Genomic DNA, 17023 nt, shown 5'->3' on the forward strand with positions numbered 1-17023 from the left:
TTTGTTTTATAGGATTTACCGAATATTCTTCAGTTTAATGCAAAACATAAATACAACAAATAGAATATCAGATCTCTGTCATATGGCCAAAAATAAATGCAAAAAAAACAAAACTTTTTTGCATACCGGTAGTTGTTTGACAGATGCAAACTGTAACAATGTATCTTACAACCTTGCTCTCACTTGAAATGTGTCCCCACATTAAAGGAGAAGTTCACTTTTAAAATGAAAATTCTGTCATCATATACTCACCCTCATGTTGTTTCAAAGCTGTATGAATTTCTTTCTTCTGCTGAACAGAAAGGAAGATATTTAGAAGAATATCAGTAACCAGACAGTTTTTGGGTCCCAATGACTTCCATAGTATATTTTTTTCCTACTATGGAAGTCATTGGGACCCAAAAACTGTCTGGTTACTGATATTCTTCTAAATATCTTCCTTTCTGTTCAGCATAAGAAAGAAATTCATACAGCTTTGAAACAACATGAGGGTAAGTATATGATGACAGAATTTTCATTTTAAAAGTGAACTTCTCCTTTAAGTCCTTGAATTTGAGGGTATTGGACCTGGAAAGTCATTGAAAGGTCCTTGAATTTGAAGTTAACCAAGGTGTGGGAACCCTGGTCTTTGAAATTTTAGTATTTTTTTCAATTAAAAATAATAATGGGGCTGATGTGTGTTTTGCTCAGTTATGCAGTGCAACTGGCTGTTAGAAATTTTTGTTCAAGATGGATTTTTTTTTTTCATTTGTATTGATATTTTATTTCCATACCATACTTCCTGTGTTACAGATACTGTTACGGTTGTGCCTCTCTTTGAGCCCACCAACAGACCAACACTAAGTATTGCTTGAGTGCTGTCAATCAGTGTGATTTTATATATATTTTATGAATAAAATAGTGTTAACTAAGACTTTCTTAATTATCTTTTTTTGTGATGATGTTGAAAAATAAATACGAAAAATTAATCATAAAAGAAATTTATTTTAACTTTCATTAAACAAAATACATTGTATACATTTATATTTTTCCGATCCCCCAAGCTGATATCACCAAAAAAAAAAAAAATTGTGGATTTATTTATTTATTTTTGTACCTGGTAGTATGACCATACTGTACTTTGTTTTAAATCGATTATTTATTTATTTGATTATTTTTTCGTATTTGTAAAGTACAGTCTGTCAAGGGCTGTGGTAACTAACGCTCAATTCCTGTAGATGGCGTCAGTGCGTCTCGTGAAGGACGAGAACACAGTAGAAATTGTAACTGCATACAAGCATCATGGCCAAAGCCACTTTAAGGCAAGCCGCCAGGGTTAGCAAAAAGCTTGCTAACGCAGTGCTACGCAGGGAAGAAAACCAGGGACCGTTTTTTTCTAATGGATGTCTATGGAGGAGAGGCTTCACTACGCTGAATGAACTGCTTTTAAGGGAAAACGGCTTATCATTTAACGAATCGACGGGCTATCGGCTAATCTTCAACGCGTTTGCTCTTAAACATTCGTTTTGGATTGATCTATTTGTATAGTTTACACCGAAAAAAATGCTGATTTTTAAGAGAAATCACGGGCAATTGCGCGACAGGTAGAAATCAGTTTACGGCACTTCTCATTCATTTCAATGGGATCCGCAAACAGTGACTGACTGTCGCACAAGCCAAGGCTGTAATGTGATTGGTAATCAAGGCACACGTGATCCACTTTGGCCGTTACGCATTCTCCAATGGTAGAGCCACGGACCTTCGTATCTCCCAATAATAAGACCATCTCTGTCATGGCAGCGCTCGTACGGAGAGTGTTTGTAGCCCACCTGGTAGGCGCGAGAAAGAACGGGTAAGTGTATTACGTTATTTTAAGTGTTTGTGAAAGAATGTAAATTACACCACACCTTATTCGGTAAATACAGACACGTGCTGGTTTCAATATCCCAAAAAGTCGCTGATTGGCATACCCGGTCGAGACGGTTAAAGTGACAGACCCTGAGACCCAGCTGATCTCGAGGTTGTGCCAACTTCAGCAGGGCAGCATTAACGCAAGAGCAGGGACATGTTTTTCTTGCCTTAGAATAACCTTTCTATAAAGTTGAATTACTTGGCTTTTACTTCTAGGCCCATTTACTATAATTAATACAAGATCTGCTGACTGCTACATTATGTCTATGCTAGCTGGACGAAGTTCAAGATATTTATTGATCAATTTTCTTCACTACTGTTTTACCAATACTGCCTATTTCTACATGGCGTCATTCTTTAAAGTTGTTCGTACTGAGACCCTCATAAATGTGCATATGGGTTGTGTAGTTTTCGAGTGTTTCCTACCAATTGTGTAATTTGTTTTGTTCAGTTTTCTACAGAACGGTGGCTTTGGTCTGAGATGGGGTCATCAGAGGTTATTCTCCAAAGGTCAGTCTCACTCCACATCTGGGACGTGCAGAGAGATTCTCTGGGGCTCAAATGTAAAAAGAGGGCCTAATATATATATATATATATATATATATATATATATATATATATATATATATATATAATATAATATAATATAATATAATATAATACACACACACACACACACATATATGCTTTGCATCACAGAAATAAATGATATCAAAAAGTATATTAAAATAGAAAACCATTATTTTAAATTGTAATAATTGTTTTCTGTATTTTTGATCAAATGAATGCAGGCTTGATGTGCATAAGGGACTTCTTAAAAATAAAAAAAGTAATCTGTGTGCAAATATTTGACCAGTAGTACTGTACTATTATACTATTGCTGCAAAATTATCAAAAATGATAAAGTCACCATTTCGCGTGTTGTTGTCAGCCTACACTTCACATAATATTTCACATAATATTCACATTTAACAAACTGATAGTTTCATCAAATGGTAAACGTTGTATCAATATAGACTAAATACAAGTGACTTGAATTCTATACTTACCATTAAAGCTACTTTTGGTGCTGGTTTTGTGCAGTGCTTTGTAGTCGATTAACATCCATTAGTTCAACGACGCAGATTCAGATCGCTTCATAAATGTAAATTCATCTGTCCATGTAATTTTCAAACGATTTATTTATAAATGACCGGAAAATGACACCTCCACTTCACATTGTCCAATGAAATTTGAACTTGTTGTGCCAGATGACGATTGGTCGGTGTAGTATACATGACAAACAGGCTTCAATGAATTATGTAATATTTTAAAATATGTGATATGTGGATTTTTAATTGAATCGTTTAAAAAAAAAGTTTAAAAATTGTTTGGTTTATTTTTTTCCTGCCGTCGAGCCATAAATTCACTGAAAGAACCATATTTGGCTCGAGAGCATTGGTTCCCGAGCAGACTGTGGGATACCTACGTTTACACTAGTGCATTTTCATTTTAAAATGCATTACTTTTTCTACGGTTATGCCTGCCGTCCACGCACTACCCCGGAGTTTTAGACCCTCGAAAACGGAGACTGAGTAGTACACCAGAGTGCAGTCTGGACGATGGGGCGGGGTGACGCATTGGGCCACCCCCAATTTAATTGGTTTATTATACAGCAATCTTATTGCCCTAGATTTGGCCGTATTAAAGAAATATTAAATGCTAACACTAATCGTATCTTATTATCGGTTTACCATGGTAATTTTAGTTAAGTTATCTATTGTGTGTTTTATTGTACTTAAGACACAGAATAGATGAAGTTATTGTTTAAAAACGAATGCTTGGTGACAGCACCTCAGTGTACTTCAGGCTAATAGAGCTGTTTTACATTAGCGCGTTATTCACTTGGCTCCGATTCCATCAGGATCGGTGTATCAGCTCAAACTCTGGATTTTACGTCAATTATGATAATTCGCTGTATTAAAGGAAGACATCGGACAACCCCGAATGCAAGCAGCTGATTTTACATTTTCAAGCACAACCGCTTTTTTTTTTTTTTTTTTTTACGAGATTTGTTCTCCAATGCTTGCATTTTTTGGCACAAAGTGCAAATCAAATGTTTAATGGTAAACTCATGTTTCCTTGTTTACCTGGCCAGGGCCTATATTGGTTCTGTATAGGCCTATGTTATAGTTTTTAAAGGTTCCTGTTTTCTAATAGGCTTAAGTGTCAGCCGGTTAACTTGTAGGCCTACGACTATCTGTGACTGTGACATCAGGTATTAAAAATCGAATTAATTATTTATCCACCCCCCGCATTGTGTGTTCATGTTATAATCTGCGTGTACGGGATACTGATAGTTTCAAATATTAATATAGCTGTAGCCTAACTATTAAAAAAATCACTGCTGTAAATCTGTGCAATATAACAGTAGCCTACTTTAAAAAAAGTAATTAAAATACCCAGCAGAGTTGTGATAAGAATATGTATTACTTAAATACACTCTTGAGCACATAAATAATAATATTTGCTATAGATCGACATAATAATATCTGTTTTAGTATAATTTTTTTCCCACTTTTCAGCACTGCAGGGTTTTTAATTCCCATTGTACGCAAAAAACAAACAATGGCCAAGGCTTGTATTATTTGGTAGCCTATTATTGTCTTATTTGCCCATGTGATTTAAAATAAAATAAAAAATGTAAATAATTTAAATAAAATTTCTTACTGAAATACAGTGAATTATCATCATTTGTGTAAAATCCCGAGTTTGTTTTTATTCACTTCATAATGGAAAAATTAAGAACCATGAATTAATGATGTAAAATTATGGAGTCCTACATGACATTCGGAAAATATTGTCTACTATCAGCCTAATAGGCTATCTCTCCTTGCAATGCTAGTAATTTAATGCAGTCATGCTCATTGCTCACTTAAAGTGGCACTGACTTATCTGCTGGATAAATTAATAAATATAATATAGCTAAATATCAAACATTTAAATCGGCAACATATTTCTTTACATTGCCCAGCCCTAAAACTGCTCAATATTAAAGCTTTACAGGCCTACTTTTTAGACTTTTTGTAAAGCTGGTTTAAAACGATGTGAATTGAGCGCTAAACGAATAATTTTGACTTGACTGTAGAACTAGATATATATAGCCTAGGCTATATAACATTATTTATATAGGCTATATAGCCTATATATCGTGGCCACGAATGCAGAATAGGCTATATTACATGGCAGTCTGCCTGAAGGGATTGTTTGTTGTACAGTAACTTCTTCTAACTTAAGTCGTATTAACTGTTTAACTTGTATTAAGTTAATCAAAACATTATCCAATTGGTCGTTCCTGAAATCGCCATGGTTATCACTTAATATTTCTGTAGTACGGCCACAAACAGCGTAGTAGTAGATCATTCATAAACTCGTACATAGGAAAAGGAATGCTCATGCCTCAAGCGTCTACGCCAATAAGATTGCTGTATTATAAACCAATAAAATTGGGGGTGGGCGGAGCAACACGCAACACGTGTGTTACGCAGCAGGTTTGAACTTCTGTAAGAACCAGTGAGGTTCATTCTCGTGTTACGCAGAAAGTTTGAGATTCAGTAAGCGGTTTGTTTTCGCGTGTCAAGCAGATTTGGTTGAGCTTCAGTTTGTTTGCTGGTCAATGTTTATATGTGAATTAAATCTGTTCATCATATAAAGCGATCGTGTCTCTAGAGAAAATTTGGACTAAACTGCTCAATTCATATGGATTAGACTCACGATCTGCCCATAACTTCTGGTCTAGGATCAGTTTTCTCCATAATAATAGCGTATTGGCGAAATATATTTGGCAAATGATCAAGTTTGCATAAATCACACCATAGGCTATACAGACCCTTAGAGGTCTCTATAAATTAAAATAACATCTTGCCAAGTATGAGCCTTTACTGTCAGATAATATCAGGGATATTTTAGTGGATTCACTTTGCATTTAAATGCGGTTGTCTCTCCTCAATCTCTGCAGTGTATACGTGGCCGTTGGTCCTCTTAACAGCATGAAAAATAAAACTTATTCAAATTGTGAATGAATTATTCACAGAATGCGAGTAAAAAGCGCTCCCTTAATAACTGAAGCTGTCAATCACTTCAGTGTCAGCTCAGTTGGCTGACAAAACGAGTTGTGATTAGAAACCTTTGACTGTTTTCAGATTGCAGAGCTTGAACACAAATAAGCGCTGGACCGTTTGCGAATTGAGTCGAAATAGTCTTGGCTATTGGACCCACGGTCCATCTGTGCCTATTGATTCCCAACCTGCACCGCAAATGACAACATAAATATTATTCCACCCGTTACATCAAATATTAGCTGTTCATCCACCCGCGTGCAGGACTCTGGTGCGTATCTTTGTTTGGATTCTAAAAGTGACAAATGTTTCTATTTACAAGATGTGAGGGCGGAGTGGAGGTGTACAAGCTACTGCAGGCGGCGGGTGTTTTGGAAGTTCAAAGAAAAATCTAGAGATTTAGATCTTGAAGAATCCGAAAAGGGACTGGATCAGAGGCAAAAAAGAGGACAGATGGCACAGGAGAAGATGAGGATGAGATTGAGGTAGCATGGTCACAAGTAGGGAAAGTGAGGGGAAAGATAAGAGTTCTAACAAGTCAAGTCACCTTCATTTATATTATGCTTTATACAATACAGATGTTTCAAAGCAGCTTTACAGAGATAACAGGAACATTTTACATTTCGGCTGAAGTCAGTTCAGTGTTGATTCAGTTCCGTTGTAAAGAACATTTATTAAATTAGTTCATTTCATATAAGCAGTTCTGCAAACAATTATGTCATTGTCCAGCTCAGTTCAGTTCCCATACAACAGCTTCAGTACATTCAGATCAATCATATTGTTGAATATTAAGTGTCCCCAACTTAGCAAGCCAGAGGCGACAGTGACAAGGAACCCAAACTCCATCAGGTGACAGAATGGAGAAAAAAACCTTGGGAGAAACCAGGCTCAGTCAGTGGGGCCAGTTCTCCTCTGGCCAATGAACGAACAGTGTGATTATGATTCAGGCTGCATCACAAGACAGAATTCAGATTGGGTTCGGTAGCATTCAAATATTTGTCCAGTTCCTTTTGCTGGTCATAGGGGTCTGTGTAGAGGACCTGTCTGGTTCTTGGGTCTTTGCTGAAGACCTGTGCCAATGGCTGTCATGTCGACAAGGTCTTCACAGGGGATTGTCTAGTAGACACGATCTCTGCTGACATTCAGGGCTGCAATGTGGTCGAGAAAGGGAGAGTAGAACCTGTAGTGACATAACCAGAGGAAAAAGGAAAATCCAAAAGTAGTATTATGGATGGTGAAAGAGAGGATGCGACTAAGTGTCGGGATGAATTAAGAATGATAGTTTGGTGGAGAAGGTATGTTAGAAGTAAATCCTGTTGCTCTAACAAAAGAGTTGAAGGAATTAATAGGGGAGGTCAAATTTGCAAAAATTCTTCAGGATGGAGCTCTAACACTTGTCTACACCGGTCGCGACAAAGCGCCAATTGCAAAGCAGTTGTCGTTCGTGTCAGCAAGTCATCAATAAAACAAGGCATCTGTTTACTGTCAGGGATTTGTCGTGTCGCATCGCGCTGCATCCAATGTAGACAACATCACTGATTAAAATGAGTTCTATTGTCTTTTGTCGCATCACACCGCTCCCGTCCTGCGTAGTAATAAGCAAAAGATAGCAATGAGTATAAAGATGATATGCAAACAGAATGGTAGGACAAAGGTTGTGGATAAGAGGAGTGATTAGGGGAGTTCTTTTAGGAATAACAATGGACAAGGTTACAAGAAATTTGGAAGGAGATAAAGTGGTGGAAGCAAGACGTTTGAAAGGATTAGAGATGGAAGTAGAATAGTTTCAGTTCTACTGAAATTTGAAGCCAGAACGAGTCAAATTAGTTATCCAGTTAGATCTTATGTAGAACCTCTGTTGCGATGTTACCATTGTCAGAGATACTGACATACTGCTACAGTATGTAGATCAAAGAAGAGATGTGCTTGTTGCGGGGGAGAGCATGAATATGGGAAATGTGGAGAAGGTGTAGAAGTAAAATTCTGCAATCGTGGAGGAGATTATAGTGTGGCTGTAGAAATGCAACATGATATGGCAAAATGTAAGTTATCCTATGCAGATGCTGCCAAGGCAGTAGATAAAGAACAAATAAAAATATAAAGGGAGAGTAGAACCTGTAGTGACAGATAAGTCATATCTATTTATATACAAGCGATAAAAGAAGATATGCTGATTGTTAGTAAGACAGATGTCTTATCTTTATAGCTGAAGTAATAAATTGTTCAACATAGACTGAAAAGAGAATGGACAAAATTCTAATTATAGTAAGCGCTGAATAGAGGTTCTTGGATGTAAATTGGGCTGACCTGGGAAACAATTAGAGAAGAATTATGGCATATATTCAAAATAGCCAAGAAGCATGTTATGGATAATTATGCTGCTAACTATCCTTCAGTGGTATGCTAGGAGTTTGGTGCCTAATGGTTAGGAATTTAAAGGATATATAGATCATATGGGGCAAAGAAAACCCTGAAGTAATATGTATCCAAGAATCATGGTTAGCTAAACCAAAATTGATTTTGTTTTAAATGGTTACATACATGTGTACATGCATACATAAAGCAGAATTGCCTTATAGAATGGTGGGTAAAGGCAGTAGTTGAAATAGGTACTAGTCGAAGTATGAGCAGGAATCGACAGTTATGTAATAATGAACTTCTACAATCCATGTAAAGATTGGTGTTGAGTGACTTAGAAATTATTGAGGGCTTAAATGAAGAAAGAGTAATTTGGTGTGGGGATTTTAATGCACATATCATTATATGGGGAGGAACAATGAATGATGCTAATGGGATGGTTATTGAAACCCTAATGGATCTAAATAATTTGTTGTGTATTAATGATGGTGATTACACAGGCATGAAATAGGTACTTGATCTAACCCTTGTCTCAAGCACACTAAGTGGAGTAACTAATTTGGAAGTACTAAAGGAATGTTCGACTGGAAGTGATCATTTCCCAATAGCTATTTCAATAATAAGTGCAAGTAGAATAAGAAAATTGGGGAAGTACTGGCAAATGAGAAGGCAAACTGGGGAGAATTTCTGGAGATGAGTGATATAGGATTGAGTCAACTAGAGATTAATGAAGGAAGTGACATTGAAATAATAAATTCAAAGAGTGTGTCAGTAATACAAAATGTGTCATCAAAATGCGTTCCAAGAAGTAAAGGGAAGAGGGAGGAGTAGATGGTTCCTTGGTGGTTTGAGGAATGTAATATAGTGACGTAAGAGAATCGAAAGCTTTTAAAATACTGGAGCCATAACTGGCAGCATTTGATACATTATAAGAGAGCACAAGCTGAAGTTAGAAGGAAAATTAGGAGTGTAATAAAAGGAAAATTTTATAAATTTCTGTAATAAAATAAAAGTACTCCAATTCAAGATGTCCGGAACACGATTAAAAAGATGAGTGGAATAAGAAAAGAACTCCAGTATTAAGAATGGGTGAAGAAATGGCAATAGTGATTATACAAAAAAGAAATCTTTCATTAGTATTAATAGCTCAGATAATCTAACAAATGAAAGTAAAGGGCGAAGGAACAAAAAGTTAAATGAACATCCAAAACTCCAACAGATGGTGTACAATATGTTCATTTCTCTTATCCAAATTTAAAGAGAGCACTGAAATCAATGAAATCGTCAGCCCCAGGTCATGAGTTACATTTTGTTTAATCAATAATTGAATCCCTTAAAACTCTTCTATTATCACCAAAATGGCATATTTAAAAGTTTTTTTTTTTCCTTGAAAAAAAAATTCCTCATGCCTTTAAATAGCTTGAATGTAGCTCTACACCCTTGCCTCATTTAGTATACGCGGTTCTATGAATTTGCAAATTAGTCCCGTCTCCACTCACTCACACCAGCTCAGAGATCCACTCGATGACAATCACACGTTGACGTGATTGGTGTTGTAGATTTTTCCCCTACGCACCTGACTTGGGTTGAACCAAGTGTCCCTGACACCTGCAAAACTCCGGTTACTTAACCTCTGACCACATTGTTTGATGCCTAAGAGTAGCTATTCTGACCACATTAAATGCCTAAGAATTATAGTTTCCTGAACGCATCTAAGCCCTCTTAAGAGTCTCATGAGTCAAACGACTTCTCGCCCCTTTTGAAACTATCACTCGGGAATAAGATCTTTAGTGTCTCACTGATCTGTTAACTTGCTGCGCAGCAATAATAACCAGACAGACTTCAGCAAACGCCCTTTAAATGATTTAATCACGGGCGGAAGAGTTCTCGAGCATTTCTCAGAGAATCTCTTCCCAAAAAGAAGAATATGTCAGGTTTTTATATGATAGAGACATATACAACAGTAAGATTAATGTGACCTATTACTCATGATAATTTTCCTTCAATATGATTGGTTCAGTCTGTGCAAAACAAGCCCCCACTTCGCCCTCTGTTACTGGCAGAGCAAATTTAGATCTCAAAATCATTAAAAAAATGGAAGAGGTTAGAAGTTCATTTGATTACTCAATATGTTATGAGACTGTTATAGACTTTTATATTTTTGATATTGTCTAGCCAGCATCTCAAAGTTTCCACTGGTAACACATCCTCAGAGTACATTTTGTTCAAGTGTTAGAATGTTATGTTAAGTAATGTTGGATGTTAGAATTATGATTCATTTAAAATGCAGTTTACTATTTTATTTTAAAAAATCCATCACATTGGTTACAAGGTAGTTTGTGACGTCAGAAACATCAGCGATATTAAACCGTGTTTTTGACTCTGCAACAGTGTTGACTTATGCATTTGTGCAAGGTTTGTCTTAAAGCATATTAAAAACACCACATAGACATATAAACATTAAAACTTGAATTTTCACTACAGTTTCACTTTAAAACATCTTGGTGTAAAATCCTTTGAAGTGACTCTAAAATGTTTCAGTATGATTTGGACTGAGGGGAAATTGCAGAATAGCTGGAAAGAGGTGTTAATAATTCCAATAAAGAAACCAGGAAAGGATCCAAGCAGTCCTTTGAATTATAGACCTATAGCTTTGACAGATAATTTATGCAAATTAATTAAAAGTATGATGGTTAATCAACTAATGTATTACTTGGAGATTATTTAAAAAAAAATTTTTTGCTGAGTATCAGAGTGGTTTTAGAATGCCGAATGTCGGTAACCAAACAGTTGATGGACCCCATTGTTTTTGCATAGTATTTTTTATTTTTATTTTTTTCATACTATGGACATCATTGTGGTCCAACTATTTGGCAACGACATTCTTCAAAATATTTTCTTTTGTGTTCAGCAGAACAAAAAGAAATTCATACAGGTTTGGAACTTGAGGGGGAGTAAATGATGACATAATTTTATTTTTGGGTGAACTATCGCTTTAAGAATAAATATGGACTGAATACCCAGGTTAATATGGATGCATCAAAGGATCCAGAGAAAGGAAAACTGGGAATTGCCTACACTATTCCAAAACTGAAAACAGAAGAAGGGAAAAGAATATCAAGTCTATGTATCAGTGTTCACAGGACAGCTACTTGCTATAATGATTGCATTATATAAAATATATGATATGAAACTAAAACATACAATTATTTCTTCGGACTCAAGACTTAGTATTGATGCTCAACATTCAGATACAAGACAGGACATAATGCTAGCTCCATTTAATCAGGAGGGGAAAGGAAAGGATAATGTGCTATTTCCAGCATAAGCCATACAGGGCTGAATAATACTATGTATATAATATTAAAACACCCAACAGGTTTTTGCGATGGGTGTGGGACTAGAGAAACAGTAGAATATGTAGCCTAATTATGCATTGCAAGAAATATTCAAATGAGAGAAATAAATTATCTAGGGAATTAAGAAAGAAGTATCAATTCTGAAGAGTATTATACATTAGTCAACATTTGAAGTGGATCAAAACCTTTCATCAAAGTTATACATACATTTTGAACAATACCCGTTCTTGTCTTAGGACAACTTTGATGAACTTTTTTGATCCACTTCAAATGTTGACTACTGTAAGTCCTGATAATGGTAGTAAAATATCAATATTGATAGAATATCTAATAAAAACTAATCTGTATAAAAGAATTTAGGATCTGAGCTTCACTAGAGGAACTGAACATGCAGCGCTAGTGTGGCTTGGACCCTGAAGTGTCTTGGAGGGAGAGAAAAGGGTATAGAGGAAAAGTCTTTGATTCAGTTCCCAGTAGGTGGCAGTAATGTACTTTCTAGTATGCCACCTGCCATTAAGAAAGAAAGAAAGAAAGAAAGAAAGAAAGAAAGAAAGAAAGAAAGAAAGAAAGAAAGAAAGAAAGAAAGAAAGAAAGAAAGAAAGAGAAAGAAAGAAAAAGAAATGTACAACTTTTGCAGCGTTACACAGTGTAGCCAACCATAAACATGTTGATTTCTTGAACGCAATGGCCAATCAGAGGTATTAAAGTTAGCACTGAACAAAAACTACAAATCAGGTCCTCCCTCAAAATCAGGTCTCTGTCAGGACCCCAAGCAATCCCATTGGCTCAAATTACTTTTAATAGGTACTCTCTTTAGCGCCTGCATCATTTCCTACAAAATCACATTATGATGAATGCTGTTTTTGCACTGTTATAATGACCATTAATGTCTGTATTAGTTAGCTTATGTACTAGCATAGCTTACAGATACCCGATTATCCCGATAGCTTAGCTTATAGACTCGTTTGCACTTACCCTACATGTATTCACGATTATCTTTAATGTAATTGTTAAATTAAGTGATAAATGTCTAAATATTTCAGTTATATAAAAATGCAGTTGTTTAATTATTCACTTAATAGGCTTTTATTATTATTAATAAGACAGTTTATCAAGTGAAATAAATTGTTTCAATGTGTTTTATTATGCACTATAATAGTAAGCTGTGCATATTCTAAATTAATATTTTTCGTAAGTACAATCATTAACTGATAGTTGAAAGAGACTCGATTTTGAGGGAGGACTCTATTTGTCATGTTTTGAGCGGTGATTGAGTGGATTCTGTTCATTATAACAAACAAACATTGTGTAAATGAAAGATTGTGCAGTCAGCTTCATTTATTATGACAGAACTTTGTGAGAGAGCGATGAGCTAAAATGAGTGACCGCTTTTTAGTGATTATAAATGGTGTGCTCTTTGCGTGCTTTCTTCCATACCAAATCCCACACACAGTATGCTTGCTTTTCTGTTAAAATTAAATCTTTAAAGACAGACCTACTGTGAGATACAAGGTTGTTAATCCATGGTATTTGCTTCCGCTGAAGCCGTCAGCCTGCATTATTTCAGCTATTTTTAAAATAATCATGTTTACAGTGGAATTCCTGGTGAAAAACTGCATTACCCAATACCCATGATGCTGTACAGAAAATGACACTGATCAGAGAGTCAAAAAAGCAACGCGCTACTCCCATGAAGCACTGTGAATGATGTAATGGTGATGCTCTCAAAATACTGAAATGTTTGTACATTTGACTTAAAATACGTGGTTTTATACATATCAACATTTGTAAACGAGTAGTTTTATATTTCACCTCGTTGCTGATTGGCTTGGTTCATGGCTTATAACACTTTAACAAAGACTATTTTAAAATCCATATTGGAAAATGAATGGAACAATACTTCTGGAAGTATGAAAAAGGGGATGGGCACTGCTGCATTGTTTTTGTTTATTTGTCATTATTGTTTTTTTTTTTGTTGAATTATTGAAATTGATCAAGTTAGGCTAAATGAAAATGAGATTTTACTTTGGCAGCTAGCCAAAGTGTGTTTGTGTGTAAAACACAATATATGGAACCTGTCTAGTTAGACAATGCTTTGGCAAACCCCCAGGCATGGTTTTGTTTGAACAATGTCTTTCTTCTGAATATTTGCAATTGATCTCTAAATGAACCTAATGAATACATTTTAATGATGGATTTTTGTTTTATAATTATTCACTAGTGTTCAAAGTTTTGGGTTGGCAATTCTTTTTAAGTCTCTGATGCTTCATTCATTTGCTATGAATACTGTAAAAAAATGTAATATTGTAAAATATTATTACAGTTTAAAATAACTGTTTTCTATTTTAATATATTTTCAAATGAAACTTATTCCTGTGATGGCAAAGCATCACATCGTTCTTTAGAAATCATTCTACTATGCTGTTTTGCTGCTCAAGAAAAATGTCGTTTTATTATCCATGTTAAAAACAGTTGTGATGCTGCTTAATATTTTTGTAGAATCTGTGATACATATTTTAAGGGGTCTTTGACGAATAAAAAAGTTCAAAAGAACAGCATTTAGTTGAAATATACTTTTGTGTAACATTGTAAAAGTCTTTACTTTCACTTTTGATCAATTTAATGTTTCTTTGCTGAAAAAAAGTATTAATTTCCATTTTTAGGTTTTCCTGGACTACAGGCCCGTGTACGGCCTCTTCCTCTTCTTATAGCTACAGGCGGGGGCTATGCAGGATACGACCAGTATGGGCGATACAAAGATCGGCAGCTGGAAAAGCTGGGCATTGAAGTGCCACCACGGATTGCCAATGGAGTTCAGGTAAGGTCAAACTCAGAGCACATTATTCATTATGTGTAAAATTCCCAAATAAAAACTGTTGCCATTGAAAATTTGTTGTCTGCCATTTCCATAACCTCTTTCCCACATTCTAATTTCGGCGCAGGAGGTTGTGTGCCATGAACTATATAGTATGCAAATCTTTCAAGTTTACTGAAACTGAAAACTGGTGCCCAATCATTCAAAATTCTTTCAACCCTAAAGCCATTTTTCTCAGTTTTTGTCCTGTTTTTAATTAAGTTGGGACACTGATGGAATAACCTGTTAAATGTCTTCAATGTCTCTGGATACTGAGATACTCTGTGGAGCCCATGTTCAAAAGTGTGTGTGTGTGTGTGTGTGTTTGTGTGTGTTTGTTTGTGTGTGTATGTGTATGTGTGCGCGTGCACTGGGGTAAAAGGCGCATTTGACTTTATTTTCCTTTTAAACAACAAGATGGCACAATTCACCTCATCACTTTTCTTAACAACCACGTTTGACATGCACATGGAAATTTGGCTGATCCTTGATCGCGGACAGTAACGCAAAGTTGATTCTGTGAATATTTAATGTTTTTAAATGTTGTAGATTTATGTAGCGAATGAGAATCGATAAAATTGACTATTTTGAGACAAAGGTTTTTCAGTTTTCTTCAAGGTAATTAAATCAACAGTTTTTCACTAACGGAAGATTATGTAAAAGCCGGTGTGGATCTAGAAAACTATTAATGGGGTGGCGTGAGGACTGTGAGGGGTGGCAACACCAAAGAAATGAGCATTCAATCATATATACTACGTAGCCCATATCATCTATACTGCATATATACTATAATTAAATACATCAACAACACATTGTAAATGTGTCTGAGCTCTTTATAGAAGAGTTTATTAACAAAAACTTTTGAAATGAACGGTCAAATATCAAAGCACTGAGAGCTAAATGCCCAGTATGCTAGATGTCACTTTTTCAAAACAATAACAAAGGTGTAGCTTGATGACGCTGTGAATGAGCGTGGAATCATGGGAATTGTCGTCTTCATCTCCACAGCCGATGGAAAGCAATCCTACGGGACTCAGGCAGAAATCATGTTCATGGATGAGATAATGTTTTACTACTGTTACTGTAATATGAAGCAGGGCTGTGCCGAGAGCTGTGGGAGTGAATGCTAATGACAGACACATGTGCGAATCACTGGTCTCGAGTCAAAACTGAGGAGCTACGGAGCTTTTATTATGCTCAAATGCCACAGTCGGCCGCTGCCGCTCCTTTCATTTAGTTTATTTTATGATTAGTTACATTAATCATCCGCCTCCTTCCTTGAACTTCAACTTTGTTAGTTACGTTTGATCACTTAAAATCACATTATTTTATTTCATTCTAATAAAACATCTGCAAGTCCTGAATAACTACTCATGAAGATCACTTTATTTGACAAATTAAAATTGTGGCTGCGCTGTTTTACTTGGTCAAAACAATCATATCAAAATACATTTGAGTGTGTTGACAGTTATGTTAACGTTACTCTGTGCGTTCGCTTGGATGCTATGAGACACTTGTTGCACTGCAGTTAGCTAGATCAATATTAGAATATTATATTAAAGGGTTAGTTCCCTCAAAAGTGAAAATTAGCCCATGATTTACTCACCCTCAAGTCATCCTAGGTGTATATGACATTCTTCTTTCTGACGAATACAATCTGAGTTATATAAAAAAATGTCCTGGCTCTTCCAAACTTTATAATGGCAGTGAATGGCCGTTTATGTTTTGAAGTCTATAAAGCGCATCTATCCATCATAAAAGTGCTCCACACGGCTCCGGGGGGTAATAAAGGCCTTCTGAAGTGAAGTGAAGCGATGCGTTCGTGTAAGAAAAATATCCATATTTAAAACTTTATCGACTAAAATAACTAGCTTCCGGCAGACGGCCTGCGCAAGTCGACTTGCGCCAAAAGAGTAAAACTTGACGATGTATGTTGTAGGAGTAGCGTAAGCTTTGACGCCTCTCGCGGTTCAAACAAACAGGGCTGGGCAACAAACTCAAGCTCTTTCTCAAAAATGAGAAGCGTTGTGTAAAATAATACTATGCAAATACATAAATAATGGAAAAACAGTCCATTTGTTTGTGAATTGGGCTTGTGCTGTGTGTTTGACTCACCAAAAATAACCGGTTCATAAGAGCCATCTGTTAATGAAGTTAACTGGCTGACTTAGAAGAAGACCCCATCTAAGAAAAAGTCCAACTAATTTAAGTAAACTCGGTAGCATCACAGGCTTTAAAATTTGCCATTTAAACACCCGAAGCCTTGTTCCCAAACTAGACGAATTTAAAATCTTGCTTGCGCAGTCGAAAGCACATGTAATGGCAATCTCTGAGTCATGGTTAACTCCTAATATTCCGGATTCTTTTCTTTCAATTGAAAATTATGAATTGTACCGTAAAGACCGCATTAGCAAGACCGGCGGCGGAGTGGCCTTGTATGTGAGTCGGAAATATGTACCTCTCTT

At 35.9% G+C, this 17023-nt stretch overlaps 1 protein-coding gene across 3 annotated transcripts in view; it reads left to right on the plus strand.

The window, feature by feature from the left end:
- The first annotated feature begins 1190 nt into the window (after window positions 1-1190).
- The window catches only part of pisd (phosphatidylserine decarboxylase), a 43412-nt gene continuing 27579 nt past the window's right edge, over window positions 1191-17023 (plus strand). For 2 of the 3 annotated variants that reach the window (XM_079872027.1, XM_079872029.1), the window contains exons 1-3: window positions 1714-1831; window positions 2342-2400; window positions 14368-14522. Coding sequence is in view for 2 of the 3 variants with exons in the window: in XM_079872029.1 (XP_079728155.1) it covers window positions 14431-14522 (92 nt within the window). In the remaining variant the exon portion in view is untranslated. Of the gene's footprint in view, window positions 1832-2341; window positions 2401-14367; window positions 14523-17023 lie in introns of all 3 variants that reach the window. The other variant, XM_079872028.1, reaches the window with a different exon arrangement.

Source organism: Squalius cephalus (assembly GCF_949319135.1).
Source record: "Squalius cephalus genome assembly, chromosome: 5".
Lineage (NCBI taxonomy): Eukaryota > Metazoa > Chordata > Actinopteri > Cypriniformes > Leuciscidae > Squalius > Squalius cephalus.